Raw genomic sequence first — 25171 nt, 5'->3', positions numbered from 1 at the left:
CGCGTTGTCAACGTAGGCTGCTATACCCAACAACACAATGAGTCAATGAGTGTAAGTGGATGTCATGTGAGACTCGTTAAGTAATTGTATTTTTTTTTTTTGGAAGGATGAGCCAATTGTATTTTTATTTTTTTTGAAGGATGACCCAATTGTATTTAACATAACATAATACTTTCTCTCTCCTCATTATATAAATAAACCTCCCTCTTTCTTCTTCCTCTCTTTAAGAACCCCTTTTCACAATTTCTATATAATCAATCAAATCTCTCACACATTCATACACACAAACACTCCTCCATGAGTTACTACAATCAACAACAACCCCCCGTCGGCGTTCCTCCTCCTCAAGGTCTGTCTAATTGTGTTTTTCTCTCCGATTTGATTTTATTAAAATTATAATTGAGATTGATCTTGAGTTTTCTGGAAAATCGAAACAGGTTACCCACCATACCCAAAAGACGCGTACCCACCACCAGGATACCCTGCGCAAGGGTACCCACAACAAGGGTACCCTCCACCAGGAGGATACCCACAACAAGGGTACCCTCCCCAACAATACGCCCCTCAGTACGCGCAGCCTCCTCCTCAGCAACAACAACAGAGTGTTGGTTTCATGGAAGGATGGTAATTTCCTTTCTTACCCCCATTAGATCTGCATCCACTCGATCTGTTTTTTTTTTTTTTATGGAGAGCGGTTCAACTCGGATGGATGAGTTGGACTGGACTTGGAGGTTTGCAAGCCTCCGTTGATTTTGGTTGGTTTGTTGAGTTTTTTTTTTTTAATTATATTATTGAATGACGTTATTACCCTTTTTTTTGCTGTAATTGGATATAACGTGAGGGTATTTTCGGGCGTTTATTGGATTAATTGTCTAATTTGTTGAAATAAATATTCAGATATTTTGACGTCCAAGATACTCCTAGTATTATAATGCCAGAACTGTCAGCTTTCTTGGATACACATATTTTTGGACCACCTTCACTTATCCTTATTATCTCAACTATGAAATTTAGGCTTTGAAATTGTGAATCTACATATCAATGTCAATTTTCTGAATTTGTTTTTTTAACCATAAGTTTTGCTGCAAATTGAATTGGCCACTGCTCCCGTGGAATGATAATGATAGCATTTATAGACTGATTCAACAGACTCAATATCGTGTCACGGATGATGAAATTTGTTATTTGTATGTAATGCATTCTTATGTAATGGACTTACTGGTACCATGTCATATAAGATATAACTACTTTTGAGATCCCTGTTTCATGTAAATGTTTTCATGTTTTGGCGGTTTTGTATTATGATTATGTTATACTTCACAAATTTCCCGGAATCAGGATTTAGTCGTTGTGTTGCATAAGTTAGACGGATCCAGTGCTTATTTAGACTTTAACATGTGGATTTAGTGCTTATTTAGGCTTTTAAAAATGCTGTCTTTTTATGTGTCATGTGGAAACCCTGCCTTCTCATAATTGTGCTCAAAAGTTTAACATGAGTAATCATTAAGTGTTGCAAAGGTTTATTCCTTTGCTGTTTAGCTTTGGTAGAAGTCTGTTTTGATTAGCTGGAGTTAAAGTGGGTTTTTGCTAATTATTGGTATCTGTTGGTTGTAATTCTTGTTATTAAGCAAAAATGGGAATTTGGCCTAATATACATTGTTGTTCTGATGCATTTCCAGCAACAGATGTTGAGATTTCTCTGCTGTTATGGTTAGCTGGAAATAGAAAGGAATTAGTTAATTATTGGTGTATAGCTGTTTTAATTAAGCATTTGGGCTAATATATGTTTCTTCATGTCCTAATGCTTTTCCAGCAAACGGTCTTAATAATGTCTTCTGTATCTTAACGTATTCTTATTGTGTTGTGGTTGGATAACAGTCTTTAATCCCTTTTTATTCCCCTTATTCAAATTAATGGATGATTGATATCAGTGTTTTTTGAAGTTATTTCATTACGCTTTTGGTGACTATCAGTATTTTCTTTGTACTCTGTATGTGAAATAAAGTATGTGCTTTTAGATATAGAAGGCCCAAAGAAGAGGGAGTATATTGTGATGAACAGTTGTTTATGTGAACAAAATTAAGTCCTTGAGTATCTGATTTTATTATTAGTGGGAATCCTTCAATATTGACAGCTTAAATATGGTTGTAGGTGGAATGAAGTTTTGTTTCAGTGTCTCTTGTCTCTGAATTTCAACTTAATTATTATTCATCCGACTAGGTTCAAAGTTTAAAGTCTTGTGTCTTGGAATTTATTTGGGCAGTGTTCATCTGGAGCAATGTCTGCTTCTTCCAAATTGCTTCTGTTAGTAATTACCACGCAATCTCTTCATGTACCCCCACACTTACACTTGCCAGCTGTCATTTCAATGTTTTAAAACTCCTCGTTTAGTCTAGTCTTTAGGGTGTTTGTCACCGAGTTTAGGATCAACCAATTAATTAATAAGATTAACTATGTACGGATCAGTTTAATTTTCGACAGTCGTTCTGTAGTTTAATAATGTTATCCACAAATTTGATCTTAATCATCATTTTTTTAATAAAATGGTTTGACCTCGTCGCTCCTCTTTGGGTCTGGTGGTGGACTGGTCAATCTTATTCATATGTTGTACCATGTGATAATTTAGGTGGATGCTTTGATTGCTTTAGCATTTCGAGAAGATGTGAGTATTATTCTTATCCTAGGAGTCAAGTTGTCTAGCCAAGATATTGTATTTATCTGATCAATTATTTCTTTTGCAGCACTTGCAATTTTGCTTTGTAGGATTATGTCATCTTTCATGCATCACTGATGAAAGACCGTTGATTGTGTATAATATAAGTTCAATAATCCCTCTCTTTTATGGCTGTGGAGATATGCAAGCAATGAAAAAGACATTTTGCAAGTTGCCTTGCCTTTTGACTGTCTGAATTATATGTACATGTTCTTACTCTTAATCCTTGTTTGCTTGCAGTTTGGCTGCTCTGTGCTGTTGCTGCTTGTTGGACGCCTGCTTTTGATTGATTGATACATCATACCCCAGAGATTCAATTCGGATGGCCTGAGGATTATCGTGATTATTTGATACGCAATCATGTGGAATTGGAAAAACAAAAAAAAAAAAAAAAAAAATGTTTGTTTCGTATCATATGTAGCTAATCGACTCAAACCCCCACCCCCCAGATCTTAAATTGTTTTTTTCGTAAATAATTTGAATATTTGAATTGGAGAAAGCTTGCTCTCTCTGTTGTTTGTCTTGCTGAGATTTAGCTTTTGAAACTATAGAGCAGAGTTCATTTGTTTGCCGTGCATCCAATCTTGTGATTTTCCTATATGACTTTGGTGATGGTATTTTGTGGTACAGACTACAGAGGTGATATAAATGTCTCTGTCTTTCTGAAACCTCACAGTAGCCTATGGCACGCGTTGCAATACCATTTACTCTGTATGTACTTCGCATCACACTAGAGTAGAGTTGGGTGAGGAATCAATGGACCATGTTCTGGCTTTGTAAAGTACATGTTATGGCAGTTACCTGCTCTTGAAATCTAGAAGAGCTTCTCTTATCCCGATTGGTACAGGTTTAGAGTCTTGGAGCTAAATGTCAACGAACACTAGCAGGATATGGTTCATACAGCTTATTCTTAACGTCTTCACCCTGTGTTTGGATGGTCACACTGTCTAATCATAGTATATCCAGGCATACAGCAACATCATCAACTACAAATCCAGTGTTTGGATGAACATAGTCTACTAAGAAATACTGGTATATAGACTATATACCAATATCAAACGGTTAATTAAACTTAAGCAATGAAAGATATTGGCAAGCCGTCAATTTGAACTTTGAAAGTGTTTCGGGTGAAAACAATGGGACCTTGCCGAAGGTCCGCTGAAACGGAGAAGGCTGGATTCGGTCCAAGTTATGTTGGGCCGAAGGTTTCCTGCACAGTAAACACACGTAAACTAGCCTCGGGGGTGTTGCCGAGGAAGGCCCCTCCGATGCTAAAGTCAGTACAATGTGTAGGAAGAGGACACTATGCAAGAGAGTTTGTTGCTTGAGGCTTTGATGGAATATATGAGAATATATGAATGAACATAATAAATGTATCAATATTGATGGCTTTTATACCTCTTCATACATGGAGAGGTTGGGCCTTAGCCCAATTGGCTTGCTTTGTGGGCTGACCTTTGACTTTAGCACAATTGGAGAGTTGAACCTTGACCTTGGGCTTTTAATTGGATCATTTAATGCCTAGGCCCAATTGGACTAAATTGGACCCAAACAACTTGCCCCCCAGACCCGATTTGGAAGGATGACGAGTCGGGTTTGATTTAATTCAGAAAAGGAGGGAAGTAAATGATTTAATTAATCCAAAAATTTGAATTTGAACCGTAATTAATGAGATAACAACGGTTAAGGCGGATGATTGTGGAAGTTGGACGGATAATGGGCAGTTTAATCACAAGATCATGTGTTTAACGGTTACTTAGTGGAGTATTTAAGAGAAATTGAAACGCAGACTCCTCGTATCCCATTCCTGGAGATATAAACAGAGGCGCGTCATCTCTCCTCACTTATTCACCAACACAAACCCAGAACTCTCGAGAGAGAAACCAAGAACCCGCATCAAAACTTCGCAAATTCCCCGAGCATTAAGCTTAGAAACTGAGACTTGCCACTACGAACTCGTAAATCGGCAACTTTCGCTTCAGATTAAGGTAAATTCCTTTGATTTCAGTTTATTTTTCTTCAAATTCGAACTCCTTCCCTTTTTCTTTCGACTTTTTTCTTCGAAATAATCAATGGCAAGAGGAGTTAGAGGTAGAGCCCGTGCTCCAAGAAGAGCAAGGCCGATTCCCGATCCTAGGAACAGGATTGGGACCTGGAATGGACAAAGGCCAGAGTCTGACCCTGCTGAAGGGATTAGGGCGACTCCCCTTTCCTCGGCTCCTCCTCAGAGAACGGAGGGGCCGAGCGCTTCTGGACGGGATGATGAAGTTCCCGCTGTCCTTTGGGATATCCTCCCCGGGTTTTCAGAATGGGAGAATGCCGAAGTTGCTTCGGCCATGATAAAGAACCGCCTCTACTCTTGGTGGGTGGAGAATGCCGATCAATATCGATTTGCCGAGCAAATTGAGTTGCATTACGGCATTTTTGAAGCTGATGGGTATTGGTGCCGAATGCCCTCGGCATCCGATAGAATCCATCGTCCACCCCCGGGGTATGTGGGGGTGTACACAAGACAGCTTCAGTACGGGCTGAGGTTCCCTTTGGACGTATTCGTCCGAGACTTGCTGATCCATTACAACATCTCTCTATGTCAGTTAACTCCCACCAGCATCCGAAGGGTGATGACATACTTATGGGTCTGCAAGTTCTTCAAGTATGTGCCGAACCTGCACTGCTTCAAAAAGCTCCATCGCCTAGTGCCAAATATTCAAAGTGGGCACGGAAGCCATGGTTCTGGGTGGTACCGGATTGAGTCCCGGCCCTAATACCTAACCATGTGGCCAAATGACTCTTCAGACAAGGACTGGAGAGGTCAATGGATTTGGGTTAGGGCACCCACAGATCCGGGCCACCCTTGCGTCTTCAGCGCTCCCCGGTACCTCGCTGAACCTGATCCCGAAATGGGAAGTCTAGGTCCCCCCGCAGATAACGGGGCGGATCCGAACCTTGATCAGCAACATATCTTCGGCAAGCTGCCGAACCGGGGGGGCAGTGGCCGAATGCAGCATATCCCGGAGACTTGGCTCCCCGATACGCATTACGTTTTCCAAGAGAACATGCTAGCAGCTGTTGGCCTCAGCCGAAAGTTTAAGGATGGTAAGCTTCTTCTGCTGGGGCCGAGGCTTTTTAATTATCTCTTTTTCTTCTCTCGCTTCGCTTTTTTATGTTGTGCCAACCTATCTGAACTGACCTTTCCCCTTTTCTTTTTCAGAGCGGGACGAGACCAACGTTGGCATTAACTACGCTCGTCTTGGTGTCAACCGAGAACGAGTTGTAACTGAACGGGCCCCGTCTATCACTGAGCCGAGGCATAGGGAAGTTCATCTAGACTCTTCCCACTTCCAAATTGAGGCTGTTGCTCTGTATCAGAGGCAGAAGCCTTGGTGGAAGAAGAGAGACCCCTGGTTTCAGCTGCTGGACGAAGAAGCTGAAGCTGCCCGTACAGCCGAAGAGGTTGCACGGGTTCTCGAAGCTTGCGAAGGAGGAGAAGGGTCCTCCAGAGCTGCTGAAGCTGAAGCTGCAGCTAGGGCAGCAGAAGAAGACGAGGCTTTGCTGAAGACCTCGGTGAGCTTTCAGACTTAACTTTGTCTTTTTTTTTTTTTTTTTACTCACATTCTTCCTCCCCCCTGTCTGTTACAGTCTGAAGAGAGTAACAGACATAGAGAAGGGAAGGCTCCTGTTCGTCCCGAAGACCAAATACAAGGAGAGTCTTCAGACTCGGATATGGACGAGCAGCCCCTTCAGAAAAGGCGCCGAAGGATGGCCATCATCGGCCCTCATGACTTTCAGCGGAGGCCGATGACCATCGGCGTTGCAATAAGGGAACCCGAGGAAGGCAATGGATCGCCGAGGGTTCCCCGGCCACCACCCCAATCACCTCAAAAGACCCCTCCGCCACCTCCTGAGATGGAGGTGGATCAGAGAACTCCCGAATCTAAGGGAGGGGTCCAAGAAGAAATTAAGGAGAGTGCTGCTGAGCACAAAAACAAGGATGCCGTGATGCCCAGTGCTGAGGGCTTCACGGCAGACATCGCAAGAGAGTTTGAGGCTTTCGTCCTCACCCCTGAAGAAGAGGAGGTCATAGTAATTGACTCCTCTGAGAAGGATGATGCTGAGCCATCCAAAGCTAATCAAGCTCCATCGTCCTCCTTCCCTTCCTTCCAGACTCTGCAATCTGGAGAAATGGGTTTCTCGGCCCCCTGAATTCCAATCCCAGACCACATCTGGGACCTCATATGGGGTCAGAACCGAGAAGGAGCTGCAGCCTACTTCGGCGATTTTGCTGGCATGTCCGAAGTAGATAGGGCAAGGATCTGGTCGCTGAAGGCCACTGCTGGGATGGGCGAATCCAGCAGATCAGTTCCTGACCCAGCCAGGTCTAACCAACTGCTGATGATGCAGGTAATTTTCCTTGTCTTCATTTCCTCTGAAATTCAGCTCTATTTTTATTATTATATATTTATTTTTATTTATTTTTTTTGTCTTCCTGTTTTCAGTTCGTGCACAATCAGACTCTCACTGTAGAGCTGATAGATACCCTACAAGATAGGGTAGACGCTGCTGTGCACGACAAGAAGGTAGCTGAAGAGGAATTAAAGCTTGCTAAGCTGAAGCAAGCAGCAGTTGAAGAGAAGCAGCAGAAGGGTGAGGAATACGAGAAAAGAGCTGCTGAAGCCCTCAAAACCTTCTGCGACGCTATGGAGAAGGAAGTTTTTCCCCCACTGATGGAAGGGGAAAAATTCCTCCAGGAGCATATGGGAGTGGACGTCTCCAAATTCAAGGCTGCTGTTGAGAGCCGTATTCAGGAAGGAGCTGCTGCACAAGATGAAGTGCAGCAACGACTAGAAGCTCTTGAAGCCAGCCGAATGGCTGCTGAAGAGCTGCTCCAGGCCAGAGATGTCCAACTCTCAGAGGCTGCTGCTGCTGCCAAAGCTCAGAGAGCTAAACTCCATGAGGCTGAGGATCAACTGATGACCAAAAAAGTTGAAGTGGCCCAGGCTCAGACAAAGGCTTCCCAAGTTCAGCAGGAGCTGAATGAGCTGAAAGGTTCCTCCTCCAAGCTCGCTGATGAGCTGAAGAAATCCAAGGAAGACTTGGAGGAGACCCAGAAGAAGCTGGCTGATGCTGAGGCTCTACTCAAAGTCCGTGTCTATACCCAAGAGGAATATGAGATGGGTTTCAGAAACGGGTTCAGAGTATGCCGAAAAGTCTGCCTTCATGCTGAGCCGAAGCTGGACTGGTCCAAATGTGCTGAATGGGTCCAGAATCCCGAAGACCCTCATATGAAGTATGCAACTCCAGTCGAAGCTGAAATTCTTAAGGCTGAGGAAGCCGAAGAGGAAGCTGAGAGAATGGAGTTGGAAGCTGAACAGAGGGAAAGGGAGGCTCGGCAGAGTGCAAAGCCTTCTTCTTCTGCTGCTGGGGCTGAGGCCACCATGGGGCTCAACGCTGATCAGTCTGATCCTCAGGCTGAAGCATAGGAACTCGGGCAGTCGTCTTCAGAATCTTGCGGTTCATCATGCGCTTAACTTTAGACTTGCCGCTTTCTGAATTTTTTGCCTTGTTTTTTGCTTCAGCTTGCCTTGTCGTACAACAATTTATTTTTTTGCTTATGTACGTATTTCGGCAGCTGTTATTTTCCGCTTGTGGGCGGCTGCCGATACAGTTTAATTGAACTTGTAGCTCAATTTCTGAGCATGAATTATTAATCTGATGCTCTTTTCTTCAGTTGCTTTGTTTTTGAATGCTTTACTGTTTCTGTTTCTTCAATTCTGCCGAACATACTTGCACTGATAGTGCTTCTTGCCCCCCCAGAAATTGAAGTATGACTTCAGCTGAATAAGCAATTTCTTCACTTCTTCAAAATGGGTATCCGAAACACAGGGCCAACTGAAGGCAATGCTTCTGGGATACAAGTCTTAATGTAGATTGACTTCATCTGAAAGTTGGATATCCGAAACACAGGGCCAACTGAAGGCAATGCTTCGGATATTAGCTTTCTGGGATACAAGGCTCAGTTAAGGCAATATCCCAGAATTGTCCATGGACTCATGTCTTTGGAGAACAAGTCTTACTGAAGTTTGACTTCAACTGAAAGACCAGTGTTCTTTAAAAAGACGAGTTTTGTCAGCAATCTGAAACCCAGTTACCCGAAGGCGAAGGTTTCAGACGAGGCTGATTTAAAAATTTTCAACCGTTGCTGTTATCCTTGATTTTCTGTCTATCTTTGAAAAATGGATACCCGAATCACAAGGCTCAGTTAAGGCAATATCCCAGAATTGTCCATGGACTCATGTCTTTGGAGAATGTCTTACTGAAGTTTGACTTCAACTGAAAGACCAGTGTTCTTTAAAAAGACGGATTTTGTCAGCAATCTGAAACCCAGTTACCCGAAGGCGAAGGTTTCAGACGAGGCTGAATAAAAAACCCTTAAAGAGTAGATAGAACAAAGAAAATTTTGAAAGGATAAAAAGTTGTAAACATTTATATAAATGGCGGCTCCAAGGCCTTTCATTAATTCAAAATGTACTTACAAAGATTGTTCTGCCCCGAAGGGTTTACACATGGTATTTTTTCAGTACATCAGCGTTCCAGTGATTTTTCAACTCAGTTCCATCCAACTGCCGAAGTCGGTATGTCCCTGGCTGAAGCTCATCATAGATTTCATAAGGTCCTTCCCATGCAGCTGAGAGTTTCCTATGGATTCGGCCTTTCTGAACTGCAGCAGCATTCCGAAGGACAAGGTCTCCAATTTTGAGAGGCCTTGCATGGACCCTTCGGTTATAAAATTTGCTGACTCTCTGCTTATAGGCGGCCATTCTGTCTCGGGCTGAGTCTCTTACTTCGTCGAGGAAATCGAGAGATTCCCTCATCAGTCGCTCATTCTCAGCCGAGAAGTGGTGCACTCGAAGGCTCTCAGAGCCAATTTCCACTGGAAGGACGGCTTCGGCACCATACACCAGCTCAAAAGGTGAGTGGCCCGTTGCCTCTTTTTCAGTTGTCCGAAGGGACCAAAGGGTTCCAGGGAGCTCCTCCAGCCACTTGGACTATTGATCTTCCACCCTCTTCTTGAGGGCATTTAGGATCTGTTTATTCGCAGCTTCGGCTTGTCCGTTACTTTGCGGGTGGCATACCGCTGAATATGCCAGTTTGATACCGAACTGATCTGTATACCGCTTCAGCGGCAAGTTATCGAATTGCCTCCCATGATCGAAGACAAATACTCTCGGGATGCCAAATCGAGTGATGATATTCTGCCAGATAAATTTTCTGACAGTTTGCTCTGTAATGTTCGAGGCTGCTTCGGCCTCGATCCATTTACTGAAGTAGTCGACACCAACTATCAACCATTTTTTCTGGTACACAGCCTCTGGAAATGGTCCCAGTATATCCAGACCCCATTGGGCAAACGGGAGTGGATTAAGGATCGGCTGAAGATCCCTTGCTGGCTGATGGATAACTGGAGCGTATTTTTGACAATTTTCGCATTTCCGAACCAGCTCCTTAGCATCTGCGATCATGGTGGGCCAGTAATATCCAGCCCTCAATGCCTTGTGGGCTAAGGTTCTTCCCCCAATGTGGTTCCCACAGATGCCAAGGTGAATCTCCCGTAGGATATAATCTGCATCTGTTGGTCCCACGCATTTCAGCAATGGGGCTGAGAAGGACTTTTTCAGAAGTTCCCCCCTGAAGACAATGAACCTAGAGCTGGTTCTCTTCATCTTGGAGGCCAAAGCTTTATCTTCCGGAGTTTCTCCCCGAAGCTTGAAAGCTAGGATGGGGTCCATCCAACTAGGCTCTGGGTCAGCGTAGCACACTTCAGGTGCTTCGTCGACACTTCTCTCTCGACGCACTTCTACATATACAGATCTGTTCAGCTCGGTAAGAGATGAACTAGCAAGTTTGGAGAGTGCATCGGCTTGAGTATTCTGACCCCTTGGGATCAGCTGAACCTCAAAAGTTTTCAGCTCTGCAATGACTGATTTGATCTTGGCAAGATAAGCTATCATGGAGGGCTCTTTGGCCTCGTAGCTGCCACTGATCTGATATGCAACTAGCTGAGAGTCTGTTTTTAAGCAGACATGATCGGCTTCCAGGGAGATGCACAATTCTAGGCCGGCGATTGCTGCCTCATACTCGGCTTCATTGTTCGAGGCCTTAAAAGAAAACTTTAGTGCATACTCAAAGGATTTGCCTTCGGGAGAAGTTATCACTACTCCTGCCCCTGAACCGTTTTCGGTGGAAGATCCATCCGTAAACACGGTCCAAACTTTCTTTTCACTGTTTAGCGCTTCTTGGTATGAGCATTCGGCTAGGAAATCCGCTAGAGCTTGAGCCTTAATGGCAGCCCTTGGACGGTAGCTGATGCTGAATTCGGTGAGCTCAAAAGCCCACTTGGCTAGCCTACCAGATTTTTCAACCTTGCCGAGAACTTTTTCCAACGGCTGATCAGTTAAGACCACTATCTGATGGCAATAAAAATAGGGCCTCAGCTTCCGAGCAGCTACTACTACCGCGAAAGCAACTTTCTCGAGTAGAGGATAGCGAGTCTCGGCATCCGTCAGTGTATGACTGACGAAGTAGATCGGTTGCTGACTTTTACTCTCTTCCTTCAGCAATACTGCACTGATGGTGGCAGGGCTAACGGCCACATATAGGTACAAAGTTTCTCCTTCAGCTGGGCTAGCCAGCGTTGGGAGTTCAGCCAGATGTTCCCGAAGCTGTTTAAAGGCGTCTTTTTGCTCTTCCTCCCAAACGAGCTCTTTTGTTTTCGGGAGTTTCAGGGCTTTGAAGAAAGGTAACCCCTTATCCGAAGCTCTGGAAATGAACCTCAAGAGGGCTGCCATTCTTCCGGTGAGCCGCTGAACATCCCGCTTCGTTTTCGGCTCAGGAAGGTCGAGTGCCGCTTTGACTTTAGAGGGATTGGCATCAATCCCCCTTTTGCTGACCATGAACCCAAGGAATTTCCCTGACTTCACGCCGAAGACACACTTCTTCGGATTCAGCTTCATTTGATGCTTTCTCAAGGTGGCGAAAGTTTCAGCCAGGTCCTTTACATGGTCCTCTAGTTTTTTGCTTTTGACGATCGAATCGTCAACATAGACTTCCATGTTTCGGCCCTTTTGATCGGCGAAAACTTGATCCACCAGCCTTTGATAGGTTGCCCCCGCATTTTTCAATCCGAAGGGCATCATTTTGTAATTGTACACCCCAGCGTTCGTGACGAATGCTGTCTTTGCTCGATCGTCGGGGTGCATAAAGATCTGATGATACCCCGAGAATGCGTCCATGAAATTAAGCAAAGGCATGGCCACTTGTCGAATCGACTAGCTGATCGATCCTCGGCAAGGGATAGAAATCCTTTGGACAAGCCTTATTTAGGTCCGTGAAGTCAACGCACATCCTCCAGGTACCATTGGGCTTCTGAACCATCACCACATTTGCCAGCCATTCTGGATATTGGCAAGGTTCGATGAATCCTGCCTCCAATAATTTTTTGACCTCGGCTGCGATGTCTCGGTTCTTATTGGCGGAGTAATTCCGCTTCTTTTGCTTAACTGGTCGACACGTCGGGTCAACATTAAGCTTATGGGAGATGAGGTCTGAACTTATCCCGGGCATATCAGTTGCCGAGAAAGCAAACACATCTTTGTTGTCCCGAAGGAGCTGAATAAGTTCACAACGGGTGTTCGGATCAAGGTCCATCCCGATTGTTACACATTTCTCAACGTCTCCTTCGGCCAACTCAACTGTTTCAGTCTGTTGGTTGTCCATGTCCATTGCTGAGGGACTGGACTCTTCATAATCTGGCCTGCTGCCAATGTCAGCAGGTGTCCCAGTCTTTTTGTTCTTCGGCTGGCTCTCTGAGTCTTGCGGCTCAGCTGAAGAGCTAGCCTTTTCCCTTTCGGGCCCTTTTTCTCTGGGCACAGATCCTTGGGCCGAAGCACTTAGGCCTTTTGGCTTTTTTGTGCTTGGCTCTCTTTCTTTTTCTTTCTCCTCCTCATCCTTGTCGTCATCTGGGCGACTACTGGATGGCTTGAGGTAGTTGCACCTTCGAGCGTCCTTTTGGTTGCCCTGTATCCTTTCGGGGAAGCCGGTGTCTGAGACGTAAATCATCAGCTGATGATAAGTTGAGACGACCCCTTGGATCTCGTGAATTATGGGTCTCCCCAAAATCACGTTGTACACTGAAGGAGCGTCGATGACCAAAAATTCAATCATGACGTTCCTGGCTGCCTCATCGCAACCGATGGTGACAGGAAGTGTCACCTTCCCATCTGGATAAGTTGAAGCCCCATTGAACCCGGATACCGGGTAGGGTACCGGCGTAAGGTGCTTGGGCTTCAGCTTAATTTGATTGTAGGCCTTTCGGAACAGAATGTTTGCTCCACTGCCACCGTCAACAAGGACCTTACTGACGTCGTGGTTGGCCACCGTGGCGATGATCACCAACGGATCCTCGTGAGGGAACGTAATCCCCCGGCAGTCGGCGGCTGTGAACGTCATGTTCGGCACCGGCGACTGGGGAGATTGAATGTCAGCGTTGTTCACCTGGTGAGTCAAAGCTCTAAGGTGTCGCTTGTGCTCCCTCCGAGAGTATATTCCTCCCGAGATAACATTGATCGGAGGGAATTTCCCCTCCGGCTTTTTACTATTTTTCCGGGGGAAGTCGAGGTCTTGCCGAGGGTCCTTTGCTGACCTCTCGGATTCTTTTTTCTCGCGGTGATCCGCGATGTATTTTTTCAAGTATCCCTTCCGGACCATGTCCTCTATCTGGTCCTTCAGTTGGATACACTCCTCAGTGTTGTGTCCCGAAGACTCGTGGAACTCGCACCACTGATTTTTATTTTTTCGCTGATACCACTCTGGGAGTGGTCTCGGCTTTCGGTAACTCTGCTCCTCCTTCGTCACGCTGTAAATTTTGGCGCGTGGAAGAGAGAGCGGAGTGTAGGACTCGTATCTGCCTGTGTATGAGGCAGATCTTTCCTTCTTTGGGTCGCTGGCCAAAGATTGCTCCGGGGCCTTTGATTTTCCCTTTGCCTTATGGCCTTGGCCTTCAGACAAGGATATTTGTCTTTGTTTCCCTCCCCCGAATTGAGGTTGGGTTTTCGCTTTGTTCCATTCTTCGGCTCGGATGAACTTATCCGAAGCATTAAGAGCTTCCTCCAAGGTCTGCGGGGTATGCATGACCATGAAGTCTAGGAACTTTCCGGGCTGAAGGCCATTCTGTATTGCGAAAACGGCTAGCCCCTGGTCCAGCTGGGAGACGCTTGATGACTCGTTACTGAAACGGGTCAGGTAGTCTCGGAGGCTTTCGGTTTCCCCCTGTTGTAGACTCATGAGCTCTGCAGTAGTCTTCTCTCGGCGGTTTGCCGTGGAAAACTTGCTCCTGAACTTGGAGGACAGATCATCCCACCCTGTTATGGAGCCTTGCCTTACTCCCTTGGAGATCCATGCTTGCGCGACCCCCTTGAGAGTGGTTGGGAAGTATTTGCACCAAGTCGCCTCGGATCTGGGGCAAAGATGCATATGAGTCTCATACGAGGCCACGTGATCCTTCGGATCCGTGGTCCCGTCATATGTGATGTGCGACGGTATTTTAACCGTGGGTACGCGCTCTTCCAGTATCCATTGCTCGAATGGTGAACTGGCGGGTAGCATAACGGCCTTGCCCTTGTTCCTGGCCGAAGGGACCGCGCTCCGCCCTCTTAGAGAGGTAGGAGTGGTTTTCGTCCCTGGCTGGGAAGTCTGGGCCTCGGCTGCAGGGAACGAGAGGCGACTGCGCACGCTCGGTTCCTTGCCGCCGAGTCGGTCAAGGATGCTTCTGCGAACAGTCTCAGGTTCTCGGTGAGTAGATTCTGGCCGAGAAGCTGAGCTGCTGCTCTTATGCGCTTCTGGTCTTGAGGATGAGGATCCTTTTAAAAATTGAGGGTTCTTTTTCCTCTGTTTTTCATTTTTCCAGGAATCCTCTTCCCACTCTTCCAGTTCCCGGAAGGAAGGAAGCTTCCCACCATCATGGTCTAACTTCCTCCGCTGATGCCGGGTATGCGGAGGAGTTCGATCACGAGGTGGTGGCATATTTTGTGCCCTCATCGCCTCCATGAGTACTGCCAGCGCTCTTGCCACCTCTTCCGAGCTGGGCCCCGTCAAAGGGGTCCTCGGCCGAGTGTGGGAATGAGGGCGCGCAGCCGATGGTTGGCTTTGGGGCACTGAATGTGTCCTATGATCGGACTCACCCCTGCTAGACCGAGAGTAACTCAGCCTATAATGAGAGTCATGAATTACGGGAGAAAGGGAATCCTCCTTGTATGATCCTCCCCCCGAGCCGGCACCCTTGGGAGAGTTCTGGTCCGGCGAGGGTGATGGTGTAGGGGTTTTAGGCTTTTCGCCCGCTCCTTGACGGAGGCTTTTGCTCTTGCGGTTCTTAGCCATTACTGCTAAGATAATTGCAAGATGATCTTGGTTAGAAATTTGGCTAAAGATTTTTGAAAGTCTTCCCCACAGACGGCGCCAAATTGTTTCGGGTGAAAACAATGGGACCTTGCCAAAGGTCCGCTGAAACGGAGAAGGCTGGATTCGGTCCAAGTTATGTTGGGCCGAAGGTTTCCTGCACAGTAAACACACGTAAACTAGCCTCGGGGGTGTTGCCGAGGAAGGCCCCTCCGATGCTAAAGTCAGTACAATGTGTAGGAAGAGGACACTATGCAAGAGAGTTTGTTGCTTGAGGCTTTGATGGAATATATGAGAATATATGAATGAACATAATAAATGTATCAATATTGATGGCTTTTATAGCTCTTCATACATGGAGAGGTTGGGCCTTAGCCCAATTGGCTTGCTTTGTGGGCTGACCTTTGACTTTAGCACAATTGGAGAGTTGAACCTTGACCTTGGGCTTTTAATTGGATCATTTAATGCCTAGGCCCAATTGGACTAAATTGGACCCAAACAGAAAGTATTTTTGGAGAATCCATTGAAATATCTCATTATTGTGGTCGAAGGATGTGTTATTCAATTATTGTCATTCAATTACAATTCTAATTTGTCTGGGATTGTCAAATTCCTACTCACTTCAGTTAAAAAAGTCAAATAATTGTCACATTGTAACAACATTTTGGTAATGGTGACTTGTTTTGTTTTCCTTAAAAGTTGATTATTCTGCTAACTAAGAAGTCATTTATCAAACTTTTTTAGCGGCATTTGATCAGGTTTAAAATTTTAAGCCAATAAAAATTAAAATTCAGCAAAAGCTATTAACAAAACACTCCTTTGTATATTACTCCCTAAGTCCTTTTTTATTTGCTCCATGGCCCACTTGTTTGTGAGAGTTTTATGAGTCTTGTGAGGCAAAAATTAAAGGACAGAGGGAGTACTTCATTTAGGTCATGATTTGATTGTTTGAGAGATTACTAGTGGATCCTACAACCTTGTCAACCTACCAACCTAATTTGCATAATTATCAGAGCAATATTTGCTCCACAGGTTACGATCGAGATAATGCCGATTTATCAATTTGTAACTTATTGACTGAAATTCAATTAAAAAATAATTAGATAATATGAATTTAGGATGGAATATACTAAGAGTATATTCTTTATAAACACACTACCATTCAAATGCCAAAACTACAAAATTTTAACAAAAATGAATTGACACCTTAATACCAATGTGGCATTTAGAATCTGAACTTTAACATTAATAACCTGAAACAATTAATAACAACAGAGAACCCTAACACAATATAAATTTCTTGTAAATAAAACCCCTGAAATTATCTTCCAAAATTGAAGGCAAAGGTTAAAGATAGGTCCCACAATGAGGTAAAGGAACCATCCTAGAAGCATCAAAGAAATTGCAAACTTCTGTCCTTAATAATCTCTCTCCTCAAAACGACAAACTTTGGCTCATTTGCATTTGCATATATTGGGTGTTGCATAATCTTTAATTTAGCCTATGTTTTTTTTTTCTATTTCCAACACTTAGCTTCCTACATGATATGCATGATTCAGAAGTTGTAGAAGTGCAGAATAATATGTATAGGGTGATAGATGGGGTGTATGAATTAGTTACGACACTTTGGAGGCTCCAAGAAATGAGGTTTTCTATAATGGTTCAGCAAACTACTTCCTTTGCTATTCATCTCATTTTTTCTGCTACTTGTTGTGTAATGCTTCTTAGGAGACGAATGAGATGATTATATTTTTATTTTTTTTGTATATGTATTATTGTTTTTATTTATCATGCAACAACACTTAGCTTCCTACTAAATTCATGTTGTGTTCTTGTGGTTTTGTATATTCATGTCCAATTCAAATGTAGCTTAGGGTATAAACCAAGCTAATAACTCTAATTGCAATTTGGGCCTACAACTCATCAATAGGCAATGGGCTTATCATTTTATTTGGATTAATAGTTGTGAATTTAAAAGAAAAGGTTGAAAGAGGTTGCTTTAAATTGTGTAGGTACATAATTGAGAAATTTGATTCACACATGTGAGAGCAGGAGGAGGAAGTCAGGTGATGACTTAATAGTTAAGATCCTTATTTCGTGCTACTCCTCATTTTCTTGCAAAGCCGAAAGTTTATATTTTTGTCTTCTAAGTTTTTTGAAGAGTGTTATAAACTCCATTTCATGGTGCGTCTACCACACTATAATTTTTCTCACAATATACTTCTTATTTGTTTTAATACTTTTAGGATATTTTGTAGATTAAGAATTTTGAATGTTCAATCGGCATATCGATGTAAAGTAAAATATCATTGCATATACAATGATCATTTTGTAAACAATGGAATGCTGAGATTACGAGAAATCAAACATTTTCCTTACAAATTACAAATTGTATCATGATTCATCCCCAAAGAAAATCAAGACACATTTAGATAATCATCTAGTTATTACCAATAAAATCCTCTGTATTGTTTCAACCTTTATACGGAGTACTTAGTTAGTTTATTAATTGTATATAATAGAGATTTGAATATATATTGCTATCTCAATTTAATATGGAGTACTATATAAAAATAGCAAAAGGTTTCCATAAATTTGTAATTTATAGAATTCATTTTCAAGTATAAACCCGATAAAAAGACAAAGGAAAAAGATTGTAAGTCTAAATTTATCAAGATTATGTATTGCAAAAGCATTTAAACCGCGCATAAATATGTGTACACTATACACACAGGCATGCGGTTTTGCACAAACGACGTACAAGTACGTGAACACTAACACATCATTTGATCATTCTAAGATCTCCAACATTCACACCCAAAATTAAGGTAAATAAGGTAACACAAATTAGTTACTATCACTTTGCTTCACATTATCCTAACATTTTCATACAACCTTTGACCAAGTCTTTATAACATTGTGAGCTATTTTTTTATTTTTAAGTAAAGAGTAGTAATAGTAACTAGCAGTAAGTAGAATGATGATGAGGAAATGTGAACACCAAATGAGATTGTTGATTTATCCATGAATAGCAACAAACAAGATAAAGATATGACAACAACAATTAGCTAAAAAAAAGTCAAGAATCAAAAGAATAAAGATGATATAAAGAACAAGAAGAAAACAATCACTTCATATTTGATTAATTTCACACCACCTTCATAAAATCCAACCCAGAAAAAAAAAAAGGGAAAACAATAATAAAAAAAAAAGCAGACAACAGTGAGTCACCTATGCACAAAACCCAAGAGAAAAGAATAAGAAAGAATCCAGAAAAAGTAAAAATTCAAACAAGTGGGTCTGTCTTTTTCTTTTTATCACTCCACTGTCACACTACCGGAAAAACCCCATTTTCTAGAGAGAGAAAACTCAAGTTGGTTAGAGGAGAGAGAAAATCCACCACCACTCTAATATGACGTCGACGACCATCGCCGGCAACCGGCGGCGAGAACAACCGTCGTCTCACCAGTACTACTACTCCAATACGCCGTCGTATTTCTCACCTTCATCATCGTCATCACCTTCACTGATCAAAGGTTGCTGTTGTTGTCTCTTTCTACTTTTCTCTCTCCTCGCACTCATCACACTCGCCGTAATCCTCGTCATTGTACTCGCCGTTAAACCGAAAAAGCCTCAGTACGACCTCCAGCAAGTCGCCGTACAATATGTCGGAATCTCGCCGACATCCGGCACGGCTCCCGGCGGCGTGTCGCTGTCATTGTCGGTGAGATTCATATTTACGGCGGTTAATCCGAACAAAGTAGGGATAAAGTACGGTGAATCGAGGTTTAATGTGATGTATAGGGGGATTCCGTTGGGGAGAGGGACGGTGCCGGGGTTTTATCAGCCGGCGCATAGTGTGAGAACAGTGGAGACAATCGTGTCCGTTGATCGGGTGAATTTGATGCAAGCTGATGCGTCGGATTTGGTGAAGGATGCGTCGATGTATGATAAGGTTGAACTTAGGGTTTTGGGAGATGTTAGCGCCAAAATAAGGATAATTAGCTTTGATTCTCCTGGTGTTCAGGTTTCTGTTGACTGTGAGATTGTTATTAGTCCTAAAAAACAGTCTTTGACTTATAAACAATGTGGATTTGATGGATTGCGTGTTTGATTTTCGATTTCGATTCGATTTCTGAGGATGACGATGATGATGATGATGGAGGAAGAGGATGAAGGTCTGATAAATGACTCTTTTTTTTTTTTTTTTTTTAATTTTTGGGATTAAATAATTGAGTATCTACGATTTATTATATAGTTTATTTAATTTGTTTTTATGAGGGTAGTAAGTAAGTAGTTGTAGTTATTATAAATACTTGCTATATATGTGGAGAAAAGTAGTGGTGAATGGTGATGTCAATCTGCAAATTTTGCTGACTTTTTTTAGTTGTTAGTTGCTAAATTGTAAATGGGTTACCCTTAATTTGGGTTACCCTTGAGTTCTCATGATCAACTGTAAGATGATTACGGAAGAAAACAAGAATTTTCAGCTTAATTGGGCGTTTGTTGCAAATTCAATGATTATTTTCAGTATAGTTTTAGCATTCTAATTTCTATTTTCTACATTTACGGTATCGTGTTCTACGAGTTTGTGTCAAGGCTTGTTGGAGCCTTGGGGGGTTATGAAACATTATATGGATATGATATCTTCATATCTAGGTTCGAATTTGCATGTTTCTGTTGTTGAATGTGGCATTTAAGCATCATGCCATTGTTCAGTCATCTGATATCTGGCATAAGCAGGAAAAGTGTGTGTAATACTGGCTAGAGGAGATTTCTATTTCTAGATTTATATCTAGCTTGTCCTGCTATTGATTGTATTAGTTAATTCATGACAATGTAGACATTTTGATAGATGTATACTAATAATTGTTGGGGTGATCAATCAAGCTTGTCATTTTCCTTTCATGGAGAGTGGTTGCAGAAGTATATGGCAGCAATTTTATAGGCATATATTGTAGAGGTTGAGAAGGAAAAGGCCGTTTTATCATGCAAATATAAGGGCTCAGCAAATGTGGAGAATAGGAAAGGACTATTAGCGAATAATCAGATTGGATTTTGGAAGTGGTGCTAATTTGCGGGGGCAGAAGCAGATTTCTCTATACCTGACCATGCTAGAGCAGCTAGACATAATGGAGCTATTGTTTCTATTGTTCAGTTTTCTGTGATTCTCATGGAGTCTTTCATAACAAATGCCGCATTCAATCTGGGTTTAGAAAAATAAAAAAGTTCTTTCATGGAGTTATATGTGATCCTAATTCGATTTTGTTCCACATTGGGCTTGGAAGAGAAAAACACGGGCAATATTTAGTAGCTGCGCAAAAATTTTCTACTTGTGAGGAAGATAGCCAGCATTTGATATTTTCAAATATGGTAAGTTAAAGTGTAAAAGCATTTATATATATATTGTTTCTATTTGCAGTACTAGTCATATAACTGTATTTCAAAATAACATGGCTTGTGGTTTTCTGTCAAATTAATCAATTGATATACTGAACACAGAGTTAAAATTCTAATCCTTAAATGCCTATATGTTTATGTATAACCTTGAACTTCTAGGATATTAAGAATTTAGTCCATTATTCTCTTGAATTGTTTTGTCTTGAAGGATTTGGTTATCAGCAATTCTCTTTGATTATTTTTCCAGGATATCTGAAAATACATCAGAAAGGAATGGCAGAGCTGCATTTCCAGCTTATTTTTTCATCTCTTTTTCATGTAAGTTCCTACTTGTCCCTCTTTATTTTATTTGCGGATTTTTTAATTTGTTGTTTGCACAACTCAATGGTTTAAATCTACTATAAATATTGATTTCACCCTGACCTCTTGTGTGTGGGGTTGTTGGACATTTATAAATGTATAACACTATGCAATTGATCTCCTGTTTAAGCCAAGACGTGCATGCTTTCTTGACAAAGAAAACTTGAACAGCAAATTTAGGAAATATGTTACTGTGATCAGCATATCGCCATCTCTACATTTAATAGACATTCTCTTGGGTCTGAAATGTTAAGTTGCATGGACTATTGCTTGTATAGTTTGGAGTTAATATTTTTGAAAATAAATCCTGAAGCTTCTTGTTAATCATGATTATATACCCATTAAGATTATTCTACATGAAGGGCTAATATTACCTAAAAAAGAATTTCAAAAAAAGGGAAGGACTAACATACTAGATAAATTGAGCTTCTGTTGATTAGGTTTCTTAGTTAATTTGACGAGAGAGATGATCCTGCTTTTTAACTCTTGCTGGCCTTTAGAAAATTGCCATCTTTCATCTGTCAGGTCCAAAATGTTGTGTCAAATCATGCTTTTTTACTCTTATTGGCTTTTGGAAGTGCTTAAACTGTTTGTCATCTCCGTTAGAAATCTAGAATATGTAATTTTTTCCCTGAAAATGTGTTTGATAATCCATGATCATGCGGCTGTAAGACAGACAATGCATCCATCATCATGCTGCTGTGAGACATTGCGTAAACATGTATGTTATGTGGGAAAGCAATAAATTAGGATTCTTTTAAGATAATCCATATTATCTAGTTACTGAACTTAAGACGCTATAGGTTTTGTGCAGTTTGTTGATTTGTTGTTTAATTACTCAACACAGACATATTACTAGAATGGTGTATATCGAAAAAATACCTGTGTTCTAATTGCTAAATGTATCTTAGCATGAAGTTTTTTCCTTTATGGTAAGTTAGTTAATCTATCTGATTAATCATCATTACTTTCTACACCCCTAATATTATATACTTCGTAGCTAATAAAGTGGGCTTTATTTTTTGTCATTAGTGGTAAAAGTATTATTGTTGAGCTATTCCTTTTTTCTAACTTCTGTAGTTGTGTTATTTCTCTCTATAGTGGTAAAAGTTAGAATTTTCGCTAGTCTAGAAAATTTGAAACTTATGCTTCTTAGTTCTTGCTTGCTTGTTTGGCAGGATAAACAAAATCCTGGGACAGAGAATAGATTTCTGCTGAATTCGCATCTGTGCTGAATATTGTTCCCCTTTCACATGCTTAAGGTGGCATCCCAAGCTTCCTCTCTAGTGACCTATTTGAAAAGTTTATTGATCTCTTGTCTCCTCTATTTCTAGACTTTCATTAGTGCTCTGATAGCATCTGCTGGATGACATTTGGGCAGTGATAGACCACTACCAGGTATGGACTCATTGGGTCCATACCCGGGGCAAATATGTAATTTTGCGCAATATTTTCATGGTAACTCATTAGATTTTACTATGCTGTAAAAAAATATTCTCTCTCTTATAATTCTACAATAACAGTATTCAACTCTATGATAACAGTATAAAAATCAACCATAACAGTACACAAATCAATAACAACAGTATACAAGTCAATGATAGCTGAGCACCGACAAAGACTTTAAATTCACCACAAATAATTTATTGGATAATAGTATGCAATGTACTAATAACAGTATACAAATAAAGAATAACAATATACAAGTTAATAATAATTGAGCACTGTCATACAATTAACGTTGTCAATTTCAACCCCCTCATATCCAAAATCTTTTAAACTCTAAAAATTCCCAGCTTAGAACTCACCGTTTTTCATGGCTAAAGTCGCAAGTCTGCACTCCGGCAAAGAACTCGTCTATGTTGGAAGACCTTGAACATCCTTTGCCGTCCTTCGACTACCATATTTCATCAATCATACTTCGAATTACTTCTTTAATTTGAATTAGCCACAAAATTCGCACCTCCGGTAGATCGAGCACCTTGATGATGAAGAGTACTGCAACTCTAATGGGGTTTTTGTGGGATTGATTTTCCGACCATCGAAGCTTTTTTTCGTGAATGGGTAGTGTTTTTAGTTCGTTGTTCTTGTGTATTTTTAACCCTTGTATGTTAATCCTTTTTCCTTTTCCATTTTGTTTTAGCTTTTAAAATTTTACAATTTTTTTTATTATTTTTTTATTTTTTATTGTGGTATGGACTCCAACTATCCATACCTGGTAGTGGGCTATACTTACTCATGACATTTTGATTTAAGGGGTTGTTAAACGTCGCCCCCATTTTACTAGGCATCACTCGCATTTTCTATATGAACTTTCGTATTTACCCCTCGTAAATAAATACTCACGACACTCACAACACTCATTTCTGAAATCACAACTCACTTCACTCTCATTTCATCTCTCTAAAAAAACAAAAAATCAAATTATGTAAAATCTGGAGAGAAAAAAAAAAAAAAAATAAAAAAAAAAAATAAAAAATAAAGTGGAGTTCCGCCTGAAAATTCTGGAAATACCAAGGAGGATCCAAAATTTCAGGCGGATCTACCCATCCGCCTTAAATTTCCCGATGTTCAATGGAGGATCCAAAATTTTCAGGCGGAACTCCACTTTTTTCTTTTCTTTTCAGATTTTACTATAACTTATTTTTTTTTAGAGAGATTAAATGAGCAAATAATATCAACAAATAATAACAACATAAGCAAATAATTACAACATTGATCACAACAACAATAATAATACTAATACTAATTACTCAATTTATCACAAAATTAATAATAATCACAATAAAAATTATAGTAATAATACAAAAATTACATTAATAAATTTGATTAATTAATCAATTCGAAAAAAAAAAACGATCCGCCCAGAATTTCCGGATCCACCTTGGTGGATCCGCTTAAAATTTCTGGATCCACCTAGGAAGATCCGGAAATTCTGGGCGGATGTGGAGATCCGCCTTAAATTTCCTGATCTACCTTGGTGGATCCGGAAATTTTAAGCGGATCCACCAAGGTGGATCCTAATATTTTAGGCGGATGTTTTTATTTCAAAAAAAAAAAAAAGTACGAGGGCTTATAGAATACTCCGACGATGCCTCTGGTGTACGATCGTTGTCATCGTCCATCGTCCTAAACCCATCGCTAAAGCTTAATAAATTTTTTTTTTCAAAAAATACGGATTTTTGGTGTTGGATCGAATGTGGTGGGGTCGGGAATTTTTTTTATCACGTGGTAGTAAGTGGAGGGGTCGGGAATGATATTATACCATTATATACTACAACTAACACAAAGGGCAATATCGTCCTTCCATGTCAAAAAGGGAGCGATGTCCTGTAAAATAAGAGCGTTGTTTAGCAGTTCACTTGATTTATCATCGGCCGAACTGGTGTTTTTTTTTTTTTTTTTTTTTTTTTTTTGTTTCTTCATTTTTAATTGTACTCTGTACAAAAGTTTTCCAAGAGGAAAACTGTTTTATTTATTTTTTATGTATAGACCACAAAGAGCAATTAATGTAAATGGAATTTAATCGGCTTCAAATGAGTGGAAAGTTGTGGCATATATGAATGGCATGTTAATTATGAGTTGAATTGGTTCCATCTTATGCCTGAGGTGCAAGTTGAATCAGATATACAGGTTTCTGAATTCAAGTATAATGGCCAAAATTTTAAGAAAGTGTTGCATTCTCTGTTTAAGGTTTCAGTTTATAATTTTATTTCTTCTGATCCTAATAGAGGTCAATTTTCCATGATAGAGCTTTGGACCTTTTGCACCATTGCTTCAAATTTTTCACTCCTAAAATCTCCTAAACATTGTGTAAAACAAAGACGCAAATAGTATGAACATTTTTTATCTTTAGTGACCTTTTAAAGTAATGGCTTTTTTTTTTTTCCTGAGAATTTAGGATAATCATTGGACATAATTTGATTGCACAAGGGCCAATGTCTTGTTGATATCTGAAACGACAACAGGTTTCAATTGGTTAGTATAGCTCTGTGAAGAATCTAAACCATGCTGCGGCTGCCTCAGTCAGAGCTACAAAATGGTTAAGGAAAGAATAGTACAAATAAATGTAATGTAGCGGGCCTAAGAATGAATGACTGGAATAATACAGAATAGTGAGGGAGAGCAAATTTCAAATTAGAAAGCAGAAATAGGAATGGTGCAGATGTAATGTTATTAGAATCAAACTCAATATTTTACTAAGCATATGTACTCAAAAACAACAAAACTGAGCCTCACCTGGTAAAT

General features: G+C 41.1%; 2 protein-coding genes across 2 annotated transcripts; both read left to right on the top strand.

Annotated features, from left to right (window-relative positions):
* Positions 1-86: 86 nt before the first annotated feature.
* On the top strand, positions 87-3290 carry LOC110739983 (cysteine-rich and transmembrane domain-containing protein WIH2-like). The gene is made up of 3 exons (XM_021920465.1): positions 87-349; positions 438-624; positions 2954-3290. The coding sequence occupies exons 1-3, from the start codon at positions 298-300 to the stop codon at positions 2997-2999; spliced, it is 285 nt and encodes a 94-aa protein (XP_021776157.1). The 5' UTR covers positions 87-297; the 3' UTR covers positions 3000-3290.
* A 15041-nt stretch (positions 3291-18331) lies between these two features.
* LOC110739979 lies at positions 18332-19658 on the top strand. Its single transcript, XM_021920461.1, has one exon. The coding sequence runs from the start codon at positions 18576-18578 to the stop codon at positions 19275-19277; it is 702 nt and encodes a 233-aa protein (XP_021776153.1). The 5' UTR covers positions 18332-18575; the 3' UTR covers positions 19278-19658.
* Positions 19659-25171: the final 5513 nt, after the last annotated feature.

The sequence above is a fragment of the Chenopodium quinoa genome, unplaced genomic scaffold (assembly GCF_001683475.1).
Source record: "Chenopodium quinoa cultivar QQ74 unplaced genomic scaffold, ASM168347v1, whole genome shotgun sequence".
NCBI lineage: Eukaryota > Viridiplantae > Streptophyta > Magnoliopsida > Caryophyllales > Amaranthaceae > Chenopodium > Chenopodium quinoa.
Note: the sequence above shows the minus strand (reverse complement) of the source record. Positions and strands in the feature narration are given on the sequence as shown.

Coding starts and splice junctions, on each gene's coding strand:
- LOC110739983 (XM_021920465.1), top strand. CDS start 298: ATGAGTTACTACAATCAACAACAACCCCCCGTCGGCGTTCCTCCTCCT. Junction 350..437: donor CGGCGTTCCTCCTCCTCAAG/GTCTGTCTAATT, acceptor AAATCGAAACAG/GTTACCCACCATACCCAAAA. Junction 625..2,953: donor GTTGGTTTCATGGAAGGATG/GTAATTTCCTTT, acceptor GTTTGCTTGCAG/TTTGGCTGCTCTGTGCTGTT.
- LOC110739979 (XM_021920461.1), top strand. CDS start 18,576: ATGACGTCGACGACCATCGCCGGCAACCGGCGGCGAGAACAACCGTCG.